Here is a 27,454-nt window from a genome sequence, read left to right as displayed (position 1 = left end):
GTGCCCATGATGCTCAAAGTTTCATAAATAGGAGCTCATTCTGTTCACACTTATGTACACTTCGGCCTAGCTGTAAATAAATACACCCTCGTGCTCCCGCTACCCATAACCACAAATAATGCGAATTTCCTTCCCTTTCTGCAACGTGGCAGCGAGTGATGCTCAGCAGTCAACCCACACAGTTTGCAAAAAATACCCCCAATGCACATCCCTGCTCATCGCGGTGCATTTTCTCACCGTGCGGACAGAATAAGTCACTCTGCCACTAGAACAATGTCAAACACAATGCAACTCTGCACTCTCTGTGTCTCACACACACTCACACAGCAGTGCCCCCTCCTCTTGTTGCCAGCAGGCTAGTGGGAGATGTTAGTCAAAGGGGGAGGGGGTGTTGTGAGGATATGCTGAGTGTGAGTGTGGTGGGGGTCTTTGTGAGCGACAGAGGTAGGAGGAGAAGGACAGAGGGAGGGGGACATAGCGTTCTATTTCTCATAGACCAGCAGCTGCTGTCTATAGTGGAGAGAGAGAGAGAGAGAGAGGAAGAGGGAGGGCTGTGTGGCGTGAGGCAGTGCGTGTGCTCAGTGTTTAGGTGAATCCACAACCCTCTGGCTCACGAGGATAAAGGATCCACACAGAAAACGAGAGAGAGAGAGAGAGAGAGAGAGAGAGGGAGAGAAAAGCAGCGCGGGGACTTTGTCTTCTTCTTCCTCTTCTGGCATCCTCTGCGCTCTTTCTCCTCGCTTCATTTTCCCGCAAGCCGACAGCGGCTGTTTTTGCTTCTTTTTTCCCTCCCATCCTTACCTTTTGTTCTCTGCATCCATCTCCGTTTCACCTCGGTCCAGCAGAGGAGGCAGGAAGAGCATAGTCAGAGGCATCATCCTCCCTCCTGCACGCCGAGCCGGTAAGCTGAGCTCTTTTTTCCCCCCCTCTCCCTTCGTTTCACCTCTCACCAACGTTCTGTCCACTCAGCACAGGAAGGGGATCGGATAGTCCCACCCTTCACCTTAAAGAGAGGCTGGAGAAGGAGGATGGAGGAGGCATGTGGGTCAGGTTTTGGAGTGAGGCTGGTGGGTGACTTGGGTGGTTAGTTTTAGCAGGGTAGATGGACCGGATGGGAAAGACTAGCCTGGGTCAGAACCCCCCTGTGGTGTAAGGCGGGAGGAAGGGAGCATGTGGGGCTGGTCAACTGGGACTTGTCCTCTTTCACTGCAGTGCTTAGCCAGAGCGCCACAGTCACTGCCACAGTCACTGCCACAGTCATATACACATCTCTACACACACACACACACCATCAGGGATCTGCTCTGCATGTTGGAAACCATCAGGAGAGCTCATGTGTGCAAATTTCCTGTGAAGGTTGGTGGCTCAGTCATAGGACATATGTGACCTAGAACCATTGCAGCACATGCATTGTATATTACACTGATACTGTGGGAACAATGTGGATAAATTGCATGCCAGGCATGGCCTCTCGCACATTGAGATCCATTCACCGCACACGCGTTATATCATCTAATTGTCGACGCGTACAAAAGGCGCCTGGCTTTATGCAGCGAGATGAGGTGTTTGAGGTTCAAGCTCAGGCCGGTCATTTCTGCAAACAGACCTGCTAAAAACAATAGCCTCAGAATTGCAACGCTGATCAGAAGGGGTGGGTGCATGCGACTGGAGTGGATAACAGGGAGGAGGGAAGGAAAGGATGGATGGAGGGGGAAAAACTGAATGGAAAGATGAATGAATGAGGGCTAAGGATGTTTGGACTTTTCAAATGTAGGAAAACAACTGGTGAATGAGAAAGGTGTGCATTTGGAGCAGAAAGAGTGAAGCTACCATGTGACTCTGCAGGTCTTCTTTTTGTGTGTGTGTGTGAGGGAGGGAGGGAGGGAGGGGTGATGTGTGGATGGACAGATGCATTTGAAGCAAGGTAGAAAGAGAAAGCATGTGTGTAAGAGTGGACTGAGATGAAAGGTGTGTAATTCAAAGTATGAGGCTGAATCCATGCCTGCTGCAGCCGCTAGGAATGTGGTTATGATTATGATAATGAATGACTCACTGTAATTTAAGTTTGCATGCATAAATTGGTTTGCATACCAATGTATGTATGTCAATCATACAAATGACACACATGAATGCGTATGTGTGCATGGCCAGTGTTCTATAATATATCTATATGTAGGCCTTTATTATACTGTACAGGTGCATGCATACATATTTGAAAGTATGACATGTACAATATGTGATGTATTTATTAACAATTATTATATTTATCACTGTAGCACATGTAGTGACTGAGGTAAAACTGCATAAACAAATATATTTAACTAAAAAATGTCTTTAACATTAGACAAAAACTACTCAATGCGAATCAGTTTGTTTATATCTATATATAAAGCATACCAATGTGTTAATCAAATTGTGTGTGTGTGTGTGTGTTTGCGTGCATGCAGGATTTTTCAGTCTGAGGTGGAATGGTGGCTGCTATGGTATTTACTCCGCTGTTGCTAGGACACTCCCTTTGAACATTTTGACGGAGCCTTTTCATTGGCTCGCCGTGATGATGCAAGAATCCCTCACCCCAAATCTTTCCTGAGCGCCCATAGAAACATGCCCGTCTGCATTTCCTCCCTGCTCTCCTCTCGCTCCTTCTCTGTCACTCTTTTGTCTCCCCCCCCCACTTTCCCCCATATCTCTCCCCCATTCTCTCCCATATCTTTTTCTCTTTGTCTTCTTCTCTCTTCTTCGTTATTGCTTCATTTATTAATTCCTTGCTCTCAGTAAGTCACTCCTCCCATCAGTCTTCATCAGCTTGCCACTTTCTGTCACTTCCTTCTCTCTCATCCAGTCAAAATGCTCGCTGCAAAATGGTGTTGACAGTGTGCGGTGGTGGCTTCCAGCGCTGCACGATCACTCTCTCCTGCTGTCTTGCGGAGGATTAGCACTGTGTGTGTGTGTGTGTGTGTGTGTCTCATACTGTCCTGTTTCGTCTGTCCATGCGAGGTGAGGCATCATCAGGCTGTTTTCCATGTGTCAGGATTATCAGCCTCGACAAGGCAGAAGACAGGAATAGGGGCTTGGGTGTCACGGCGGAGGAGGTTCTCGTAATAGACATCACCTTATCTATTTTTGTCCTTTCTCCTCCACAATATGTGCAGTTATTGGTGTTCACCTTATCACTGCAATAACCTCAGGTTCACAGCCATACATTATTTCCTGTCATGTATTTCACTGTGGAGTCATGCAACCTTAACACCAGTCTGTTGGTTAGCACATGTTAAGGGAGTGGGGGTAGAAGATTAGGTTATTTAAGGTTAGGAGGAAGGAAAAAGGGGAAAGTACGAGTAATTGTAGTCTTGTTTTCTGATCTTCTCACTTTTGTAAAGTGTGAACAGAGTTTCTGCCTGAAAGAGTGTTTCGTCAAAACATTTTTGCACAGAATAGTGGCTAGTTAGCTAGTAGTAGCCTAGCCTAAAACAAGTGAAAGTCAGGGAAGTTAGTGATTACATCTCAAACATGCACTCTCTTATTTTGTAAGGTGTCTTCACACAAACATTTGTTTTATTTGTAGCTGTAAACTCAATGCTAGTACTAGCTAGTTAGCTAGCAAGCTTCCCAGAGACCAAGAAGCTCTCATAATAAATCGTCTAAGGGAGCAGTATTAAAAAGGTTTTATGCAGTGTTGATAGTTTTTTACTTCATAACAACTGTACTGGCTGAAACTGGAGGCTCACCACTCTGATTGACAGGTTTATGACATAGGCTACTATAGCATATAATTAAAATAGCTTAACTGGACCTTGCTGCTGTCTATGTGTGTTGGAGCCTTTTTAATGAAATTATCCAACAAATGATAAGGTCTGCAATGAAGTACACATTCATACCCAAATTTCGCACTAAAATCCCTAGTTTTTAGTCACCGTGTTTGTCCAAATATACTTCTGCTTTGGAAAAGCTAACATGGTGGCAGTCAAAATGCTAATGTTGGGGCTTATAAATGCCATTGACATCTGGCTATCTATCTTCTGGCTGACATCTTCTGTATGTTTGTGGCATTGTTGAAGTTTGTGCATATTAGTGTTGTCTTCAGTGTAGTATTAGTTGTGGCTGCAAAATGCAGCAGCTAGCGTTTCAGTGACAGTCAAACTCTGAAACTGTCACTTCCAATAAGTGGACCAGTTGACATATTCAGTTTGACTACAGGACTCTGTTGAACTTCATGCAGTATGAAAGGAAGTACATGATATACATATTGTACTACATGTAAGTTTATTAAGAGAGCTATCCAAATCAAGTCACTTTGAATTTTCTGCTCATCCTCTCATGATGCTTTGAAATGGTTCTTGTCGAAGCCCAAATTGAAGCCCAGAATTAAACACTTGCCCCACCAGTGCCTTTGGAAAGCACAACAGTGTTTTAAAAGTATATTTTGGCTTTTTGTTTTAAAGCATAGCCTTCTACGATGTCAAACAAACACGTGAAAGTACAACCATTCTCAGTCAATCCTTTTACTAAAGTACACCATCATCCATATGTTTGCCCATGTGGCCACACAAGCTTTCTCAAAATGTGTGACAGCCCACACTTTATCTCACCACTTCTAATCTATTTGACTTCCCCGCCCATCTGTCCAACAGCAACATCTGTCACTTCAACATCTGTCACTTGAGCTCTCACGCTTGCGTTTGAGGTCTTCTTTTGTTATCATTTGAGTTCAGAGGTCAGATTGGTGTCATAGACAGAGCTGAAATAATTGAGGAATTTGAGATTTGAGCTGTCTCTAGCCGCTAATCTTGTAGTATTTAATCCAGTATTGTCAGGAATTATGGATTACTTCCTGCGAGCAGAGATGATCCTGTTAAACGGGCATTGGGTGGAGGAACAGAGGGTGTGGGACGAGAGGGTGGGCGCAGGCGTAGGATGCTGGAGGGCAGTATGAAAGAAGAGCGTTTACTAAATCCAGCATTAGTCAGAAAACTCTTGTGAGATAAAAGACAAAATGTAAATACCACCATTATTAATTCAGTCTTAAAGTCTTAGGACTCTTAAGTAGCTTGACAAACTGGAGCATATGCATAGTTTTCTTTCTTGCTGAGAGTAATTTGTAAAGATAGACAACACTTTTACGTTTGTAGAGTAAAGTCAGATTCAGGGTCTTGGTCTGGATTCACGCCTAAGACAGGGATTATGTGAATTTAAACAATACAGAGGCTGCACTTTGACACCGTCCTACAAAAAAGTCAGCATAGATTATGCTTAGGTTGAATTCGTCCAAAAGTGAGCACGAACAGGAAAGAGAGCCACAGCAAACATCACCACAAAGAGAAACAAGTGAAAAAAACAAACCAACCCCAAAGCCCATCAAAGATTTAAAAAAGCACAGACGAGAAATACAAACAGTGGCTGCTGTGGGCAGTTATAAATGTTTTCAACACTCCACTGCAAAGAAGTTTTTTGTCTATCATGATTTCTAGCTTCTCTGTGGCTAAGCTAGTAGACCACCAACAGCACAAACATCAACACAAGCAGCCGTTGGGCCTGCAAAGCTCCATGTAGCACCTACAGACTATCAAGACACAAGAGACATATAGCTTTGTATTAACAATGAAAACTAGTGGAAACACTAACATGTGTGCCCACATATAACAAAAATTCCTTTCCTTACCACTCTCTCTTAAGGTTTCGAATGAATACGCCTACAAATTAGTTGATTTCATTCATATTGGTAGTTCTCAGTCATATTCTGCAAAGTCATTTCCAGAACAGGAAAAAAGATACAGTTTGGGTTTTGAAATCAAAGTCAACTCCAAAGCATCAGCAAACTATTGCTTATTTTTCCGATAACGTTCATATTCAATAAACTTAGTCTCGCTCCATATATTGCTCATGGTCGTCCATGTAAACCAACAAGACTAAAAAAAACGTGTCCTCAAAGGACTTGCTAAAGACTTGCTAACAAGATAAGAAATTTTGTTAGTTAAACGAAACCAACGCGTTCAACTTGTTTTAGAGTAATTCAGGTGTTCTTCAGGAATTTTCTCACAACATTTTGAAACGAACAGGAGAAATTATAAGAACTTTAAGGCCCATTAGACGGTAAAAAATCTCGACTAACAAGTTATCAAAAGGGCTAATGTAACACGTCCTGAATTCATCCACTAAATCAGTAAAAAACTAGATTCAGGAGCCAGTGAGATTTAATTCTTTGTGACTAGGGAGCCGGGATCTGATAAGTCATCGATATTGCTTTATTCTCAATGCTTGATTGCACTTCTGAAAACTGCTGCGAAGTCTTATTAAACTCTGTTATCATCCTTGTTATGGGTGTTCTGCTGAAACTCTTTGAAATTTGTGCTGTTAAATCCGGGAAGACACAGAGACGAGCCACAGTGAATCCTCTCCAGCTTCTAACTTCGACATGACTTGGCTTGTCAAACTCGTTTTCTTCTGTGGTAGCGAAAGATGATGTAATCAGATTACTTTAGTTACGCTCACCTTGAGTTTACAATAACACCGTGGTCTGTTGTCTGTTGATGAGAACAATGAGCCTCCACTAACACCAACGAAAAGTCCAATTGCTCACCCTCTGGTCATATTTAAGGTCAATAAATGAAAGGTGAAATCAATTTATGCTGGTGGGAGGCTAAAGAGAGCAGAGCGAGGGGAGAGGAAGCAATACTGTGTTGCAATTAGTGTGTAAAAAGTGAAAGACAAGTTATCTACTCTGCAATGGCTCTAACTTCCTTTATAAGGTCTGCTATAAGGCTATATCCTAATGTTTGGTTCGAGGCTAAAGGTAAATATACTTACTGTGGAGTGGAACACTTTCCCTGTGAGAGAAGAATGACTCAGTGATTGTGTATTTACTTTAGCAGCCATTATGCGCAGCGTAATCGAGCATGTCTTTGATCGTTGCTTAAACCTCATCCCTTCGTTTACTCTTTCTTAATTGTTAGCATGTAGCCTACAGCTAGAAAGAAAATGGTTCTACTTCCAAAACTAAAAGACCTTTTCAGTACCAAACTACATTGTTGTGTAAGGGTACACGTTATGGTAAAAAGCATTTACTTACAGTTTGGAAATCCTTAGTGAAACTACATTGGAATTTAGGCTAACTTTAGGAGCTCTTTCCTGGGAAGGTTTACACTTCAGCAATGAGACAAGACACCATTACATTGCCACATCCGGCAATTACTTTTGTCAAAGACTTACAGTTTATAGCATAAACATAAAAATAATATAATTTAAAAAAATACAAGAACATTAAAACTTGCCCAATATTGCACCAGTTTACCTTGTACTGCCAAAACAACTTTAGATCCATCTAGGCATGGATGTGGGGCCTCGGGGATGTACTAGGATGTAGGCAGCTGGACCTGAAGGTGGTACTGGAATTTGGAGGTCCGGTGAGTGTCCTGGATTCTCTATTGTGTTCCTCAGGCCATAGGACAGTGTTTGCATTGTGGTGTAGAGCATTCGAAAGGCTGTGCCATGACAGGGTCAATGGGTGGAGTTTGACCTAGTCCCAACAAAGCTTTTAATCCAGCAGCACTCAAGGTTCAAACCCCGATGGGAGAGTTTGGACTTCATTAGTTTTTTCCAGAAAAAAGAAAGCATTTCCAAACCACGATTAACATTCTGAAAACTTTAACCCAACACATGACCTATCCCTAAACCGAGTACTACTGTTTCATAAAACCAGTAAAAACTGAAGATGAAGAAGAAAAAAAATCCAGCTAAGTCTGGAAATTCACTTCCAAGGCATGATAAAATTTTGATTAGCAGGCGGCATGAACTAAGCTGGCTGTGACTACTTTTGGTTATGTACAGCATATTTCTGTTTCTTTTAATGCAGTCTTCACTCAGTTGATGATACTGTGTAGCCTCTGTTATCACTGTAAAGCTGGACAGGTGGGCAACAGTAACTATGGCCGATCTTAGTAAATGTTACTGCTGCTTGTGTGTGTGTGTGTGTGTGTGTGTGTGTGTGTGTGTGTGTGTGTGCATGCCCTTCCATGGGCAAACTAAGATGCTGGCAGCCATACTTTTATACTGTGTTTGATCAGGCTTGCCAGATTGTACACAGAAACTCCCCCCCCGCCCCTCCGCCAATATGCACATAGACACTGAGATATCCTCACTAATTAGTTTAGCAAGGATTTGTACGACTGTATATATCACTCTTTTTTTAATACATCAAACAGCACTGAAAGAAGCTTTTAAGTCCAAAATAAATCACCGGACAGAAATAAACCAGGAAAACAGCCAAGAGCTCAAACTTTCACACCAGGGATCCACCAACATGTCCCAAATGTGCTCTCTTTTTTGTCTGTTCTTATCCTCTTCCATCAGTTTCTCTTTTTTTCCATTCTTTGTGTCAGCTTGAGCCCATACCTCAGACTGCAGCCAGTCTCCTACATTTAAGAGCCTCTGCCCCTCCCAGTGGGACGGGGAACGGTGAAACACCCACCGCATCCTCTGCCATGTGAGACACACTGCAGCACGGTGTGCACAGCAGAGGTGTCAAGGTCTGCTGGCAGACTTTGATGCTAAATATAGATTGGCTCTGTGTACATAAAGGTCAAATTGGGGTTAGAGGTCACCTTGTTCATTTATTCTCTGTGGCCATGTTCCAATGGAGTGAGACACATAATATCTCCCAATTCCAAGCATCACTATTACTGTCAGTTTACCATCAGCACGAACTCTGGCCTCTTCTCACTCTCCTTCTTGGTCTCTGCATTATGCAGTCTGACATCAAGGTGCATTCATGTTAGCTGTTTTTTAGCAATAAGTGATGCATTTGCTACACTAATGTCATTTTCAGTTAACAGAGAATTTATATTTATAGAGAATTTATATCCAGATTTAAAGCCTGCTTAGGGGCTCTGTGTCATTTAGGTTGGAGTTTAAGGAGCTTTTATTTGTAAAGTTTCACTTTCAGGTATGTGCACTGCTCCTTCCATCCGCTTCATGTTGCCTTCATTTGCCATTTGGAGCAATTTTTCTTTCACTATTTTTATGCACTTGCACAGGAGGATGACGTTTCCATTTTTAGGCACCTCTAATGGGCTCAGTCGCTTTTGCAAATGCAGCACAACTGCCAGTAGACACCAGATCTGCTGGAATCTGCTTTGCTGTTTTGTGCTAAGGAAAAATTGGGCAAGATGTGCATCCGTGGAAATCACTTACCCGGAACTCAACATCAAAGATGGCGCTGAACTCTTCTCTAATTTCCTCTACTTAAGCAAACAGCAAAAATTGTGCAATCAGAAGCATTTTTATCAGGCATGCAGACTTCATGAAATTTACTGTACTGTCAATTTCTCAGTATTTATTTGTCAATAGGGCATCCTTCTGTCCATGCCATAGCTTCTGTTTGATGAAGGTGAATAAGACAATAGATACTGCTTATATACTGGAGCTGGATCACAACTAGAGAGTTTGGAGTTTGAGGCTCAAGATAAGGAAGAGTTTTGGTGCTCGAGTGCTACTTGAAAACAATTATTGTTAAAGAACAGAACAGTGGCTAGTGGGTGCAGGCAAAGAGGGAAGTGGACTAAAATATACAACCAGACGTGGAATGAGTGGAATGAAAGAGTGAAGGAGAGTTGAAGGGGAGGGGAGTATCACAAGACAGCGAGACTCCAGGGACTTGACTTCAAACTGCCTTTACGTACCGTTTTATAGTAGTCCTCGTCCTTGTGACATTCACTCTCTGTGTTTTACACACACTGTGTCTCTCGCTGCCTCTCTCACTTAAATCCCCTGACTTGACTACACAAGTCAACAATGATAAAGAAATTATACAAAAACAAAATAAATATTTAAAAAGAGATTAAGTTATTTAAGGTATTAAGTGGAGAAGATAGTGACAGAATTTTTTTGTGTTAAAAAAGGAAGCTCTGTTAAAAGCTTTGACCAAATCACATTTACGCCCATAAGCAAAGACAGTTTTTCTTTGGCAGGATTTTTGTCTATAGCCAGTCTTGAGCATCAGTATTATGGGATATTTCATTTTAATATTAAACACAAAATCTCTGTGTGTTTGTTTCTTTGTCTACAAACTCCTGCTTGACCACCAGGAGTCAAGTAAACAAACTTTGCACACAGATAGAGCTTAGGCCCCTGAAGGTTCTCATCTACATCACGCATTAGGATGTCATTATGCTGCCTAGCAACCACCTAGTAACAGGCTAAAATAACCCATTTTTAGCATATAAAGAACATCTACTGCTTGTAGTTTTTCATTTTTGTCAGTGAGGCTTAGTATTGTCAGTTTGCCAACTGCACAAACAGGCCTAACAATGGTTGGGTACATTTTTAGAGTCATATTAGAATATTGTATTGCTGACTTACAAAAACAGGTTGAAGCATGTGATGATCTCCTTTTTAACTACATTTTAAAACCATGCTCATCTTCTACCCATGCTTCCTTACTGGTCAAAACAATTTTCAAATACAGTCATATTTTAGCACCTGTGAAGCTGAAATTTTTAATCTAGTTATAACAATGCAATTACGATAAAGCACGCCTCATTTGGTCCAGATAGGGTGGACAGAGGTCAGCTGAACAGGTAAAACAAAGCATTCGACTGGTTCTTACAACCAAAATTTTAGGTCCATAAGATACAGTACATTATTACTCAGTGTAATTAAAGTCCATCCTGACTGATGTAGATGATGTTGATTCAGCCAAATGCACGCTCACTGCATGTGGAGGCATCTGCTCTAATGCTCACGCTGTTCACGTCTATCCTTGCAGTTATCGTCACATGTAAAAACACAAACATACACACTCTCCTCTGACCTATATAAAACACAGTGCAAGCAGTCCATCAAGAACAAAGAGCGCCAGCATGCACGCACGCATATTCTGTCTGTCTTTGTTTACAGGTAGTGGGTGGTGGGGAGTTCTAGAAAAGGGGGTTCAATGGGGGAGGGGGACCACAATAACTAACTACCACACACACACACACACACACACACACACACACACACGAGCCCCCCTGCGAGTGCATGTAGAACCCTAAAAGCCTATCCTGTTCTCTTTGATGGCAGCTAATTGGTATCCCGCAACACAAATACAGATAACAAGAGCTTGCAGATACATTCCTTTATGTCCTCTGACAGCCGAAGCACAGAGACAAAACCGCTATTAAAACTGATATATAAAGCTGTAATTTTTCCAGATCTGCTTTGCCAAGTTTGAAAATGCCCCGGAGCCAAGCCACGGTATTCAAATATTAATGACCACATTAAATATAAGGCATATATTAATCTGTGCTGAGAAAGAAAAGAGAAAGAAACTACAGAGGAGAACTCAATTTAATTCCCAAGATTTTCCCATGTTCAACGCTTCAGCAAAATGAGCTGCCGCAGCAAAGGCAAATACACATCAGGTGTTTTTTTTATCCACCTCTGAACAAATAAGCTATGAAATCCCCCAGTCGCTGCCCCACTTCTCTATTTCACTTGAGAAAAGATCACACTGAAGGATGTTCCACTGTAGAAACGGATTCAAGTGCAACTTAAACGAGCCGCACATCTGCCTGCCTGCCATTTTTTTCTGCCTCTCATTATATCCTCTTTTCTTTGTCAGCAGCGCAGACTCACAATGCTCATTTGCAATCGGCCTTTCACGAGGCACCGTGCTCTCCTCCGGACTGGTGTGTGTGAAAGAGAGCGAGAGAAGGGGGAGGGGTAGCGGTGGAGAATCGTAACCTCCTCCTTTGATTTCCATCCCTCCTTTGCACTCCATCTTTTGCTCTCACACTCAGCCTCTCTCTTCTTTTCATTCTCCATCCCACCTCACTTCAAGGAGGGACAGCGGTATCTATTATTGTATATGAATGTGGATGGGGAGGGCCTGAGGCAAATTGGCTGTAACATTCCTTCAGTGGTCAATCTTTGGTGATGGTCTGGCCTTGTCTGACGCTTCTACCTCCCATTCTGCTACTGGAAAAGCCTCTTTGTCTCCTCTTGTGTCCTCACACACTGCTTGGGCTCTCAGCAGGGTTCAGCGGCCATAGCCAGAGCTGTACCTGTTTCTCTCCAAACCTTAACTTTGAAGCGTTAATAGATCTTTAAAGCTTCATCTAAACACGCTGCCTGACTGTTAAACACACACCTCACTTGTGCACTTGAATGCAAAGTGTTTCCTTAATGAGGCGTGTAAGTTATTTTGAAAGAATTCACACACACAGCATCAACTATTCAGCCATTTTTGCCCTTCCTTCCTGCTTCTAGGTGCATGACGGGTTTCTGTGGGCTGTATGAGAAGTTGACATGCCACGCAGTGGTCAAAGTTCAACCAATCTGACAGTGTGAGGAGCTCCCAGAGCACTTCAACATACAAGAGCTCCACGAGGATGATGCAAGCCCAGCATCACTCTGGTTGTCTCAGTAAAATAGCCAGCGGTATTTTTTTGACAGGCTTTTTGGATTCTTGGAGAAAACAGGCGTTTTACTGAGAAAGATAATCTCCATGAAGTGACGCCACTTTTGATCTTCAAAGCTTGAATGCAATCAGCACTGAGACTAACGAACTACTTGAGCGTCATCGCCGCTAAGCTGCTGTGCTCACTGTCACGGCGTTTAATATCGCTTGCGGTCATGTTTAGCCACTTGTTAGCAAACTCCTTTCTGGGACACATAACACCTTTGAAATTTACAGGTCAATTATTTACCTACATATTTAATGTTGTAGCGCAAAGCTTAAAAAAGTCACAGGTTTGAGTTCTTCTCTTTCTAGATGAAGAGAACTGGAAGTACAAAATGCCAAATTTCTTGGTTTTAGGATTTTGAGACACATGCTCCGTTACTTTTTGCGCGAGATCGAAATTAGCAACCATGATCATTGTAGAGACTAGTTACAATTAATGTTAGTATAAAAAAAACAGATGTATCCTGTGATACCACACTTATCTGCATCTGGCAAGAAAGGACAAACGAGAAAGTGAACAAGTCAAAATTGCAGGTGGTGAGAAGTGAATGATTGGCTGCATAAAAAAGAAGGTTGCAGAAAAAGTGGAAGAGATAAAGGATGAGAAAAGTCACGGGTGGGACCTGCTGAGAGCGCAGAATCAAAATGGAATGATGTGTCTCTGCAATGACTTCTAATCTGTGTCTTCTCCTGCCCCACCTATAATCCTCTAGTCTGAGTCTCTACATATCAGCTGTCAGGTTGCTGAAAAAAGCAGCTAGAGTGCATTTAAACACTGTCCCCTCCAGCTGGCTCGTCTAACAGTGTCTGCCATCTGGAGACGGCAGAGTAGTCTGATATTTGATTAACATGACACTGATTCACGATGAGGCTCATGAAGGGCAAAAAGACGAGTATTCATCGATTTGTTTTGACCGTTTCCAAATGAGGACGGAATGATTAGCACTTCATAAAAATTTGTTCCCAAATTGTGTTAAACAGAAACACAAATTTTTCAAATAGCTTTTCCTAACCTCATTTTTTGGGGGATGCTTACATTATTTTACTTTGAACACAGAAACGAAATTATTTCACAAAAACCAAAATCTACCAGGGTCAAAATTATTAGCTTATTGCTGATATACAGTTGTGTATCCTTTTTGCTGGATAACATCCTGCAGTTGTTTGTTGTAGTTTTTATTTGTAGTCTCACAAATGTTTCCTGAGCAATCCCAGCCCAGTCTTCTTTGGTGAATCTCTCAGGCTCCTCCAGATGTGCTGGTCTTCTGGCGTGACCTTGGTCTTCAGTTCACCCCACAGATTTTTAATGATTCAAGCCAGGGACTTTGTGCAGGCTAGTCCAGAACATTTACTTTAATCTTCTGCAGGTAGCTCTTCACCAATAGCATGTTTTGGGTCATTATCGTGCTGGAAGGCAAAGTGACAACCCAGAACCAGTTTTGCTGCTGACTGCTTGAGGATTTCTTTTAAAATCTTCACGTCCTTTTTTCTTTATGATTCCTTCCACTTTGTCGAGATTTCCAGTTACAGAAATCCTAAAGCGTCCCCACAGCATGATACTCCCACCACCATGTTTCATTGTAGGGATGCTGCTCTTTAGCTTGTACACCTCTCCCTTCTTTCTCTAAACTTAAGCAGCACCTCAGTGGCAAAAAAAAAAAAGCTTTATGAGCATCAACAGTTCTCAATTTTAAACTAATTTATGTTGTTTTTGCCGTGATGCTTTCTCAAGCTTCAGCCCAAACCCTTGCTGAAGTTTTTATACTGTGTGTAAATAGTAGCTAACGCTCAGTTTGACCTTGATTTCACGAGCTTTGAGCATTACAAAGTTAAAGCACATCATTGCACAGTGCTGGTTCATGCTATTGCTCAATAAAAAGTTTTTTCAGGTGGCTAATTATAATGACCCTGGTAGTTTTTGTTTCTGTGTCCAAATATAAACAATTTATGCTTTCTAAAGAAAACTAGTACGATTAGAAAACAAATGCGGCCAATAATTTTGTCCTCTGTATATATATTAACACTGTAATAACACAGATCAGATTTGTGTAAGTAAATTCATCCATAAAGTTAATCATATGAATTATTTGCTCAAATCTTGAAACAGTTTTACGAAATTTTGGGCGTGACATGCTAGATAGCATCCTCATCTTACTGAGTCCCTGAGACCATTTTTCCTTCATTTTTACTCATCTGTATAAAAAAATAAACTAAATGTATTTACTTAAATGTTAATCAAGCACATTAGTCATGAGGACCATTTTTACGCCTCCTGTAACACTGCAGTATTACTCACTTAGTGGTGATTGGATTTTGAAATGAAAAGCTGTGCACTATAAAGGTGGATGCATCTTAAACCCTCGAGCTGTAAATATAAACATGTATGCTGGAAGTAGAGATGAAAACTGAAGTTTGTGCATGGTGAGAAAGCAAACAAGTGGCATGTAGCTTTAATGGAAAAGTGGACCATTTGATTAGCAATTAGCAGATTTAAAAAAATAGTTCTCCATCAAAGTGTGTAGTCGAGGCCCTGAAGCAGGGGTAAAATTAGATATCTATTCTTGTCTGGTAAAGGCTCAAATAGTTACAGCTGCAACAAAAAGGGCTCGTGTGAGAGCTCCACAGTTAGGAGCAAGAATAAAGTTCACAATAAGTCTGCAAACTTAAACTGCGCTTGTTAAGTGGATAAATGTGTAAAGGCTACTCACTGAGTTTTCTGTCTGCACCGAGCTGCAAACTCACCAGATGTGACTTTGCATATTAAATTCTTCTACAGTAAAGACGACAGTTTAACACAGATGAACACTAAACATTGCCACAACACATTTAATCTGTGGTTTTTACATATAGCGCCTGCTGCTACCTAGCTAGCTAGCACTGCTGGTGACCACCGGTATGTCGATTAGCAACCACCTTACAGCTGCAAATGCAAGAAGTGACAAATCAATCTTTTATGTGGATTGGGCTTTAGTCTCTTGGGTTTAGTCTCCTTTGAAAGGCTTGACCTTTGCCCTTTCACTGACAGAATAAACATTAGACTCCTGAATCAGTCCATGACTCCCCGATAAGGCAGAAGACGCGATTCCATGATTGCACAGCACTTTAACACTGCTACAGGAAAGTAAATGCTTTGGTGTCCCCTCGTGCTCCAGATATTGAGTGAAGTCCATCTATCCATCCCACCTCATTGATAACACCAAACTGTGCGTTGCCATGAGAATAAGAGGCTGTGTTTCCCTGGCAACTATTCTGCAAATATCCTGCCTTCCTCCTGTCTGCACTCTCCCCTGATTCAATTCAATTCAATTCAATTTTATTTATATAGCTCCAAATCACAATGACAGTCACCTCAAGGCGCTTTATATTGTACAGTAGATCGTACAGTAATAGATACAGAGGAAAACCCAACAATCATATGACCCCCTATGAGCAAGCACTTTGGTGACAGTGGGAAGGAAAAATTCCCTTTGAACAGGAAGAAACCTCCGGCAGAACCAGGCTCAGGGAGGGGCGGGACCATCTGCTGCGACCGGTTGGGGTGAGAGAAGGAAGACAGAATAAGACATGCTGTGGAAGAGAGACAGAAGTTAATAACAGATATGATTCAATGCAGAGAGGTCTATTAACACATAGTGAGTGAGAAAGGTGACTGGAAAGGAAAAACTCAATGCATCATGGGAATCTCCCGGCAGCCTACGTCTATTGCAGCATAACTAAGGGAGGATCCAGGGTCACCTGGTCCAGCCCTAACTATATGCTTTAGCAAAAAGGAAAGTTTTAAGCCTAATCTTGAAAGTAGAGATAGTGTCTGTCTCCTGAATCCAAACTGGAAGCTGGTTCCACAGAAGAGGGGCCTGAAAACTGAAGGCTCTCCCTCCCATTCTACTTTTAAATACTCTAGGAACAACAAGTAGGCCTGCAGAGCGAGAGCGAAGCGCTCTAATAGGGTGATATGGTACTACAAGGTCATTAAGATAAGATGGGGCCTGATTATTTAAGACCTTGTATGTGAGGAGCAGGATTTTGAATTCAATTCTGGATTTAACAGGAAGCCAATGAAGGGAAGCCAAAACAGGAGAAATATGCTCTCTCTTTCTAGTCCCTGTCAGGACTCTTGCTGCAGCATTTTGGATTAACTGAAGGCTTGTCAGGGAGTTTTTAGGACTTCCTGATAATAACGAACTGCAGTAGTCCAGCCTGGAAGTAAGAAATGCATGAACTAGTTTTTCAGCGTCACTCTGAGACAGGATATTTCTAACTTTAGAGATGTTGCACAAATGGAAGAACGCAGTCTTACATATTTGTTTAATATGTGCGTTGAAGGACATGTCCTGGTCAAAAAGGACTCCAAGGTTCCTCACAGCGTTACTGGAGGCCAAGGTAATGCCATCCAGAGTAAGAATCTGGTTAGATACCATATTTCTAAGGTTTTCAGGGCCGAGTACAATAACCTCAGTTTTATCTGAATTAAGAAGCAGAAAGTTAGCGGCCATCCAGGTCTTTATGTCTTTAAGACATTCCTGCAGTTTAACTAATTGGTGTGTGTTATCTGGCTTCATGGACAGATAGAGCTGGGTGTCATCTGCATAGCAGTGAAAATGTATGCTATGTCTTCTAATGATGCTGCCTAAGGGAAGCATGTATAATGTAAACAGAATTGGTCCTAGCACTGAACCCTGTGGAACTCCATAATTGACCTTAGTGTGTGAAGAGGACTCTCCATTTACATGTACAAATTGGAGTCTATTAGATAGATATGATACAAACCACTGCAGTACAGTACCTGTAATACCTACAGCATGTTCTAATCACGCTAATAGAATATCATAGTCAACAGTATCGAACGCTGCACTGAGTTCTAGCAGGACAAGTACAGAGATGAGTCCACTGTCAGAGGCCATAAGAAGATCATTTGTAACCTTCACTAAAGCTGTTTCTGTGCTGTGCTGAGCTCTGAAACCTGACTGAAACTCTTCAAATAAACCATTCCTCTGCAGATGATCTGTTAGCTGTTTGACAACTACTCTTTCAAGGATTTTTGATATGAAAGGAAGGTTGGAGATTGGCCTATAATTAGCTAAGACTGCTGGGTCTAGAGATGGCTTTTTAAGTAAAGGTTTAACTACTGCCAGCTTGAAGGCCTGTGGTACAAATCTCTGATGAGATTTGATGATGCAATGGCAGCAGCAGCAGTGTTAATAGTTACACCAGTCAGCGGGTAAGAGTGCTGGAGGTGTGCAAGACGCTCAGTCAGTAAGATGAGCTTAACAAGCTTAAATGAAGACATAAAAATGGAAAGAAGAAAGCAAGAAGCACCACTCACGGGCTCCCAGACTGAACAGATTGTTAAGCGTCTGTATTTTAAATGGTATTACTCCATCAAAACCACCCTGGGACATAGAAAACGTCTATAATCCACAACTGTGTGTGGATTACAGCTGCTTTTAGTGTATGGTCTAAATATATATAATGCAGTGCAGTTGCTTATGGTAAAAAGAATTGTTACCCGACTCTGCAGATGCTCATTAAGGCAGCTGGAGTAGATTATCTACCAGTCAGAAGGCTGGTGGTTTGACTCCTCCATGTCTGAATATCCTGAACCCCAAGTTGCCCCTGATGCATCTATTGGAGTGTGAATGTTAGATTAGGTGCTTATGTAACCGAGGTGAAGGTAATTTTTGCACAAGTGTTACTAAAGGAGGGAAACCCTCCTCAAAAACGGACGGAGCAGTGGAGCAGCCAAGGGAATGCACTGAATTAAAGACTGTATAATTAAAATATAATTTATCATATTTAAACAGTTAAAAATGTAAAATGAATTAAAACAACCCTGGCCAGGGAACAACACAATAAACATGAATAAAACACAACATTAAAAACCCAGTGGCGTCCGCCACGGTATAAAAGTCACTCAAAATTAAAAATCCAGGCAAGCAGTGTGCAAGGGGGAAACCCGGCGGCGTCCTCGCCTTCCTGTCCGCGTTCTCCGCTCCGGCGCGCCCGGGTGGGCAGAGCTCTTAACTCTGCCCGCTGCTTCCTTGTAACACGCCAATCGGCACTGGCCCGTCTCGCCGCGGAAGGTAGAGCACTGTCTCACTGCCTCTAGTTCCCCGCAAAAGCGTGATCTGGCCTCCAGTTACTCCAGCAGCCGGAGCGCTCTCTCCGATCCCTGCTCGCTGGCGTCGTCTCCTCGTTCACAGCCCACGCCAACCTTTACCAGCCCTCCGGGCTTGCAGGCACCGCCGCCTGACACCATTCACTCCGCCACTGTTGCCTGTCTCTCAAGCCTCCCCTTAAGCCTCCTTCTCTGTGGTCTGCCAGGCCCTCTTATTGGCCTCTGGGACCTCCCAGGTGTGATCAGGTTCATAATCAGGTAGGGGCGGAGTCTTTCCAGGACAAGTCACCAATAAATACCATAAAAACATGCAATAAAACTCATAAAAATAAACCAGTGTACAATATTAAAATATTAAAAAGGTAAAACACAGCAAAACATGCATAGTAAAAAACCCTAGATAACTTGTCCCTTTTCCACCCCGTGACACAAAAAGCACCTGTATGAATATGTGTTTGGGTAAAAATCTAGTAAAAAGTGCTGTGAGTGCTCAGTTAATGTAGAAAAGAAATATACAAGGCCAGCTATTTAGTCTGCCTTAGCCTGCCAACAGCGGTATGCTCTGCAAGCCATTTTGCAACCCACCCCTAACCGAGCTCCATGTTAATGCTTTATCTGACTCACTCAGGCAGTTTAAATAAATACAGATTAAATTAACAATCTTCTTTGACTGTCGTGGTCTTGACTGACCTGTTTTCAGTTTCTGGTCAAACCAAGGTAGCCTTCATCAGTTAAAAACAACTAGATACAAAGTTACTGGCTATCTAAAGAAACAAGCATGGTTAAGATAAAGAACAGAGCTGAAGGAGAGTGAGTGTGTGGCAATAAATCTGTTATTTGTAGGTTTAAACAAAGGCTTGAACATATTTTGGATGACGTCACATGTTCAGTCTGGCCAATTATAATCATATCACAGTCATATTTGTTCCTAATTTGTTGCCGTTACCAACTCTTAACATCTTGATATCCAAATAAACAACACACTACATTCCTGTTTTTCCCCACATTGTCTCCACATGTAGTTGAAATTTACGCCGACTCCCCTCCCTCTGCTTTTTTTTCCTTCTTGTTACCCTCCTTAATCTGTTTCTCTGTCTTTGTCAGGTTGTGGGTGCTGATGCTGTAACCACTGTTTGGAGCTGACAAGCCCTGGTTGATGCAGTGAAGTGTTCCAGTGGGATAAACACAAGCAAAGGTAGGAATGCAAGCAGATAACTCGGAGAAAGAAAAACAGAAGCGTACAAAACACCATTCGGGGGAAGAGGAGAGGCAGATTTTCTGAATAAAGATTGGTGAAGATGAGAGCTGAACGAGTGCAGTCGCTGCATCCGTTGCATACAGTACAGCTGCTAAAGGGTTTGATTCACAGGCCACTGAATACTCAGTTAGTGACAGAAAGATTGTGGTTAGAGACAGAGAGGAAGAAAGACAGAATAGAAAGGGAATGCGGATGGTATTATTGGTGAGTTAATAGAGGTTAGGCTTGGCAGTGCCATTCCTGTGCTCACTAAATCCACACTGATGAAGCTCCTGGGCTGTAACAGGAGGAATCTTTCAGTGAGAGCTGAAAGGAGGCTGGGAGGCTTAGCGCTGACGCTTGGCTTCCAGTCTGGACCAGATTTGCTTTTCAGGCCCATGTGGGAGCCGGGCTGTGTCTTTATTAAGGCTCGAGGAGCCCCTCGCTTTGGTGTCTCTTGCCGGACTACAGATGAGAGCTGTGTGTGCTGTGCGGTTGCATAAGAGAGGCACTTTCATCCACTCAAACGCCGGCAGACTGCAAACACTGTGCGTGTGAGAGGAGCTGCAACCGGTGGCCACCAAAGACACACTTCCTAATTCCACAGAGTGCTGCGTCTCAGCGCCCAGAGAGTCCATCTGTGATGCATCCAGTGGCTTCGTGGAAAGTTTTAATAGCAAACGTGTGTTTGCGCTACCCTATCGCCATTTCCATTCTGCCACTTGGATTTGTTTGCGCCCGAGGGCCACCAGTGAGGCCGAATGGCACCTTGACAGAGATGTGCTGCGACAAGACAAGGCCAAAGAAGCCGGGAGAGTGCTGCTGAGTGGTGAAATAGGGAAGTGAAGCAGAAAGGAGAGCTGAAGGGGATATTTTTGAGGAACCCATTCTGACGTCAGAAACAAAAAAAGAGAGAAGAGACTTTTCTCTATTTGAGTAGAAATGATATAAACGCACACACAATAAAAGAGAGAGAGAGACATCTTATGTTCTGTAGACTCACAAGCTTACAACAGCAAAAACAAAACAAAAAAAAGCCCATAGAGCAAATAGAAAAGGAAAAAAACCCACAGGCCTTTAAATAGATGTCTAAAAAAAAGAGAAGTGTGAAGTGGACAGACTGAGGGAGAAAGAGCGAGAGCAGAAGTTTACATCAGTCTCTAAGAAAAGCCGAGAGTGGAAACCGGTGGAAACCATCGTGGGACTCCCGCTGTCACTCTGGGATTTACTGACAGGAGGCGAGGACGTGCGAGAAGAAGCTGAGGACCAAAGACAAACGAAAAGGCCACACACTCATAGGAAAGCAGGGTAAGAGGAGAGAGGCTGGCTTTAAAGCTTAATGAATCGCGTTTACCATCCGTGCCACAAAATAAAGACCAATCTCATGAGTAGTAACAAGTGAAGCATCGGATCGCTGTTGTGAGCGATTGACCCGGTGTGCGAGTGAGCTGGATGCTGTTGGGTTTTTTTTTCCTTTTTTCTCCTTCATCTTCAGCTGAGAAGATATTACCAGGCCAACAGTATCCTGGCAACCATCAGCCCAGCTCTGCTCTCGGCACGGACCACATGCTGCTCCAGACTCAGTGTGTGTTAATGTGTGCGTGTGTGGCTGTTGTGAGGCGGACACGCACCAACACTTCAGAGAAATCTTTCTATGCGAGGTTGTGACGTGGATCTCAGCTTGACTTCGCCTTTGTAGTCACCTTGTCAGGCCGAAGATGAGGATCCGTTATTCATATATTCACGGTGTCGGCTCGGTTTGCATCTCTCGGAGCAGGTGGTGGAAAAGTCAGGTCGGAGACGAGGTGCGTTTTGGGCCAACGCTCACAGGTTACAGCCGTGACTCAGCACACAGCCGCGTTTAAGCGATTTACCTGCAGATGGAGCAGACACAGAGTACGGCAGGTAGCTGCAGTCCTCGTGTGAAACTGTCTCAGCGACCGGACAGTGTAACCCCATCCCTTCCTCTGTGCTGCAGTGCAACACCCGTTCTTGCTGAGTAACAGGGAAAAGACAGTTGATACATTTAATTTATTTTCTGCAAGATGGCATCTAGAGAACATGCAAATGCCGGCTGTAGCTTATTCTTGAAGCCGGAAACTGATAGACCTCAGCTGTGAGCTAACACAGCACATGCACAAACACAAAGGGCACGGCAGAGGAAGTGAAACTTGGCAGCCGCTTACCTTCTGCTACCAAAGCGAGCAAGAAGCAGGAAGACGATTAAAGGCGACCTGTTATGCTCATTTCCAGCTCCGTGCTTTTACTGTAAGAGCAGATGCATGAGTTAAAAATAATCGTTATTTATCTTATATTGGTTATGAGGACAGATGTCTTGTGATTGGATGCCCCTCCCAGTTCAAACCTTTGAACTGGGAGGGGCATCCAATGCTGACATATAAAGGATATCTACTGTCACTCTCAAAGTACTCTCTCGTGCGTTTGGCTAAGTCATGTTTCTTATCAACATTTATGATTTTTAAACTATTCAAAAAATTAAAGGAACACTTTCATTGAAGTGTTGGAATTAAACTTGTGGGATATTGATCTGCTCGGTTTAGTAGCAGAGGGGTTTTAATCAGTTTCAGCTGCTTTGGTGTTGATGAATTTAACAACAGGTGCACTCGAGGGGCAATCATGAGACAGTTGTTGTTTGTAGCTACTTGTAGCATGAGGCATGGTTGGCATCAACATAATACTCCAACTCCTCCAGGATGGCACATCAATACGTGCCATTGCCAAAAGGTTTGTGGTTCCTCCCAGCACAGTCTCAATCAGACCTGATCTGACCAAACAATCATGAGGGTGGCTCCTGAAGCCAGGTTTGCATTTGCCATAGAATACCAGGATTAGCAGGTCCATCACTGGCGCTCTGTGATTTTCACAGATGAGTGCAGGTTCACCCTGAGCACATGAAATAGACATGAAAGGAAGTGGAGAAGCTGTGGAGAACATAATGCTGCCTTTGACATCATTCAGCATGACCGATTAAGTGGTGGGTCAGTGATGGTCTGGGAAAGCATATCCATGGAGGAACACACAGACCTCTACAGGTTAGGTACTCCCATTAGGTATCAGGATGAAACCCTTACTTCCATTCCCAGACTTTATGCTGGTGCAATGGGTGGTGAATGACAATCTCCAACTTCATGTGGCACGAGTATGGAGGCAGTTCTTGGAGAATGAAGGACCTGACACCACTGACTGCCCCCCTTGCTGTTATAGGCAAAATAGAGTAATCTGCTCTATAATTTACTTTGATAATTTACTTTGATTTTCAGGGTGTCTTTGAATTCAGCTCTCTGTAAGATGATCATTTTCATTTCCATCAAACAATGTGGGATCCTTTCATTCCTACAGAGTCAACATCAGCATAGAAACATCTGATGTGTTTTTTAAGTGTTCACTTAATTTTCTTGAGCGGTGTATATACAAAAATAAGGAGCTTCCTTAACGGCATAACAGGTCCCCTTTAAGGAGGATGACTTTTTTTTGGTGTTTTTTGCTCTAAACTTCCTGTTTAAGCAGTTTTAACATTTTAAAAATCATCTTGTTCCACAGTATGAAATGTTTTGTGCACGTGTTACTGAAGCTGTGTGTGAATCAGTCAGAGGTAAATCATCAGCATCATTTCAGACACAGAAATAAAATTCAGCTGACACATCTGATATTTTCATTGAGATGTGGACAACTTAATGCACCTGTACTTACTAGTAGTTTGGAGCACAGACGCTCCTGTTAGTGTGATTAGTGGCAGAAAATAGCTTCACCAGTTACCAAATTGATCTTAAATGGGCCAGACCAGTAAAACCATTAAACACCTTGAAATTATTATTTTTTAATTCTATGAAATCATTCTGAAAACCTCTGTATTTCATGGAGAAATAAGCTGAAAAGCCCGAGACTTTATAACGTACCTGTCTGACCACAAATTTTATCTCTTGAGCTTGGATCCTTGGGTTCACGCTCTGGCATCTGGCCCTGTGGTCTGAAGAAGTATCTATAGACTGCTGTATATAAAGAGCATTAGAGGGGAGCAGTCTGCACATGGCAGGCTTTTATTGGGTTACTATAGTAATGTAAATGGATTAAAACCACCGCTCAGCTCGAGCGACTCCCAATGAGTGAGCTAAATGATTCACGGCTAGATTTGGGCCGTGCTGTAATTGAATACAGCATATGCGTATCGGACACAAACTGCAATCGGTGTCATCTGTGACTGGACGTCCGGCTTCGCTCTGCACATATTGCTTAGACAGAAGGATGCAGAGGGGAAAATTAGACAAGTGCAGATGGGTAAGAAACTAAAGTGCGTCTGCTGCGTCCTCCATGTGCCGGTTGTGTATTTTGATGCAGGTTGCCAGATCCAGGGTACTGTATGCATTTTGTTGTTTCCTCCCGTCCAGGTCGCCAGCCATGGGGAACCTCATTAAGGTCCTTGGCAAGGATTTAGAGAACTGTCCACATTTTTTCCTGGACTTTGAAAGTAAGTGGGCGCCAGGGTTGCGTGCGTGTGTCCGTGTGGTTGAATTGTGAGTGTGTGGAGTGGAAGTGTGCGGCGGGGAGGGGGTGGGGCCAGCTGGTGGTGATTTGATGGAGTGTTGTTGAGGGTGTGGTTTGTCATTAACAGACACTCTTTAGTCCCACTCTCCACACGAGGAAACCTTTGTTTCATGAACTTGTCAGCCGTCCACAGAAATCAGATATGATAAGAAGCCAATAAACAGAAACAAACCAAACCAACAACCTCAGAGGCTTGACCGTAAAATAGAGAACAGTGACCACAGGTAATTGAAAGCAGCACATGGGGTTTTTGTCTCATAGAAACTCTGCACCAGTGCTACGCAACCAGCTGTACTTTGCATCAAATTATACCAAACTAGAAACAATCTGTTTTTATTACACAGTAAACAAACACAGTCATATCCTAATTACACTGCAGTTATGGGCTAATTAGAACCTGTGCATAATGTTTCTGGATCCAAAAGTATTAAACCTAATTACATCAGGTTTGGCCTTTATTACAATGGGATGAAACACAGAGCAAGACTTTATTCTTTCACTTCATTTTACCGCACGGTTCTCTTGTAATGTGTTTCATTCACACTCTGGATGGGTCCGATGTTCAGACAACAGAATTATGATAGTTTGGCATTTAAAAAACTGTTGTTTCATTCTCAATTTTCTTTGTATCAGTTTAGTTTTAGTTAGTTTCCAGAGTGGGCAGGGGGAACATTTGTTTTAACACTTTACAAAGGCCCTCGCAGTACTGCAGACATCACAGGCTCAACAAAGCCTCATCAGGCAAACTGTTAGTGGTTTATCAATGAGTGTATTCCTGTTTTACAGTTTATTTGTATTTTAAAATAACTGATTTTTTTAATCACCTAGTTTTAGCTTTTAGTGTAGTTTTAGTTAACTATAATAACATTGCCTGACTAGTTCTAGGCCAGTGTTAGGCTGTTGGAGGTAATCCTATAACACCAAGGGCAGCATATTTTATACACGAATGTTTGAGATCAATAAATTGCACATGGAGGCAGAATGCAGGAAAACTGATACGAGCTCACTAACTCAACAGGACTTGAACACATCAAGATGCATGTGAAGCAGTTATAATGAGCAACAAATGGCCTTGTAATAAAGTAAAAACATGGTCAATAAAGGCCCAGTAAATGTCCTCTGAGTGCAGTGTTTTCAGTGTCAACCAGTACACAGAGTAGAACTGGATACTCTGGATCTGACAGTATATGGAGTTTCTAACTAGATCATAATTAAGGTATTGTGTCTAATCAGAACATATTATTCCTAGTGTTTGTCTAATTTGATAAAAGGAAGCACAGCTGATTAAGTGTTATTAATGCAACAAAAAATAAAGTGCGCCCCTGAAGTATTTTTTAAGTCGTTATCTTTATATTTCATGACTTTATTGCAACTTTTGATTTAAATTTTCTGCACCAGACTCAGGTAGTTTCTTGTATTTGAGTCTTAATGAGTTTCCTGTCTTCCAAAATAAATAAATTCAAACTGTTCTTGCGACAAACTGTCTTGAGTTTGAGGCTAGTAGTGCATTCCTGCGACCTTTGATCTTTAAGTTTGATTGCTTTTGGAGTCGGCGCCTCCTCATGAAGGACTATTTTATCTCAGAGGAAACAGTGAGAGTGGGATTAAAGACGTTCTGCGTCCACGTTGTCACGCTCCACCCAGGACATACTCCCATCATGCCATTCCAACAACGTCCTCTCATCCACCTCGACACCCTCACCTCTCGCACAACGCACACCCACCTACACCTCACAGGCACGCACACGCGCGCACAACCACTCCCAACACCCATCCCCTCATCACCCACAGACTTCTCCCCTCTCTCTGTTCCAGGGGGCTCATGGGAAACCTCCTGAAAGTGCTGGCTTGCGCCGAACTTGAGCATGGCCCAATAGTTTTCCTTGACTTTGAACGTGAGACCATCCGCTTCTTATTTTTTTGAGTTATCCCTTTCTCTCTGTTGCTTCCCCCCTCCTCCCTTTTATTTTTTGGTCATATCATCCATCTTAGCTGACCATTGTGTCATCTTTAGGTCCTTAGTTATATTTTATTTCCTCCTCAGCTCTCCCCCTCCTCACCCCTCCTCCTTTTCTTTATCTTTTTGATTTCTGCTCTGGGGACCGGCATTTGAAAGGCATCTGGCTTTTTTCTGAAGGGTCTTATTCACGCACGCTGCATCCTATTAGACGCACACAGATGCACAATAGCAGGGTGGCACTGCAGCAAAAAGAAAATAAATTCATTAATGTTAAAAACTGACAACAATAACACTTTGCTCTCCAAAGCTACAAAGAGCTGAGGAGAAACAAACAGAGAATGCCAGTCCTGTGTGGGTTTCTGTTGCTCGGGGATGACGATGGCTAACAAAAAGTCTATCGTCATCCCTCCACCTCCTCATCTCCTCATCCCCTATTGTACGTCTAATCTATTTGTGAGTGTGAGTGTGCGTTAGGAGAGTGGGACTGATAAAGAGAAGCTGAAGTATGACTGCGAAGAAAGGCTAATGATTTCACCTCTGTCCCCTCTTTTCTAATTTACCCAGTCAGTGAAGTATGAACTTTGCAAAGCATCCATCCTAACAAATCTTTTTTTTTTACTTCATTACTCAGTGTTAAAATCTTTTTGTAGTTCATGTCAATTTATAATTTACTTTGTTAGCAGGCTCGGCATTTAACACAAAGTTCAGTAAGCGAGCTGACATGTTTAGAGGTTTTCTTGAATTGTTGGGTATCTTTGAGATTCAGATTTTTTTGTTCCTCTTTTGATGAGTTTAAAAAACTGTGAAAAAACATCTCCAGTGAAGATCTTAACACTGATTATGAATTTTTAAGATGTAGATGTTTTGCACTGTATCCCCAACATGCTCTGCACCTCCTCAAACATCCCCTTCTCCCTTTTAACAGCTGCCTTCCTCCCCCCTCTTTCTTTACCCGCTGTTACAGTGGGAGTGGGAGAGCTCACTGCTGGCGAGAGACGTCAGCCGTCAAATAGGTTGAATTTCCCCTTCGTGTGTCGGGCCTGTGATTCACTTTACTTCAAAAGCGAGTTGGGATGAGTCAGACTCGGGAATGGCAGCTTTGGGAGCGTCCCTCCCCCTTCTCATCCACCCCCCTGTGCC

At 42.6% G+C, this 27,454-nt stretch overlaps 1 protein-coding gene across 4 annotated transcripts in view; it reads left to right on the top strand.

Annotated features, from left to right (window-relative positions):
* Positions 1-521: 521 nt before the first annotated feature.
* The window catches only part of fam49al (family with sequence similarity 49 member A, like), a 39,353-nt gene continuing 12,420 nt past the window's right edge, over positions 522-27,454 (top strand). The window contains exons 1-3 of one of the 4 annotated variants that reach the window (XM_040020647.1): positions 522-901; positions 19,659-19,749; positions 26,170-26,249. In XM_040020647.1, the coding sequence (XP_039876581.1) occupies positions 26,177-26,249 (73 nt within the window). In that variant the 5' untranslated portion in view covers positions 522-901; positions 19,659-19,749; positions 26,170-26,176. Of the gene's footprint in view, positions 902-19,658; positions 21,100-24,197; positions 24,278-26,169; positions 26,250-27,454 lie in introns of those variants that run through there. The other 3 variants (XM_040020646.1, XM_040020649.1, XM_040020648.1) reach the window with 3 other exon arrangements.

This window comes from Simochromis diagramma, unplaced genomic scaffold, assembly GCF_900408965.1.
Source record: "Simochromis diagramma unplaced genomic scaffold, fSimDia1.1 OVJJ01000753.1, whole genome shotgun sequence".
In the NCBI taxonomy this organism is placed as follows: Eukaryota; Metazoa; Chordata; class Actinopteri; order Cichliformes; family Cichlidae; genus Simochromis; species Simochromis diagramma.
Note: the sequence above shows the minus strand (reverse complement) of the source record. Positions and strands in the feature narration are given on the sequence as shown.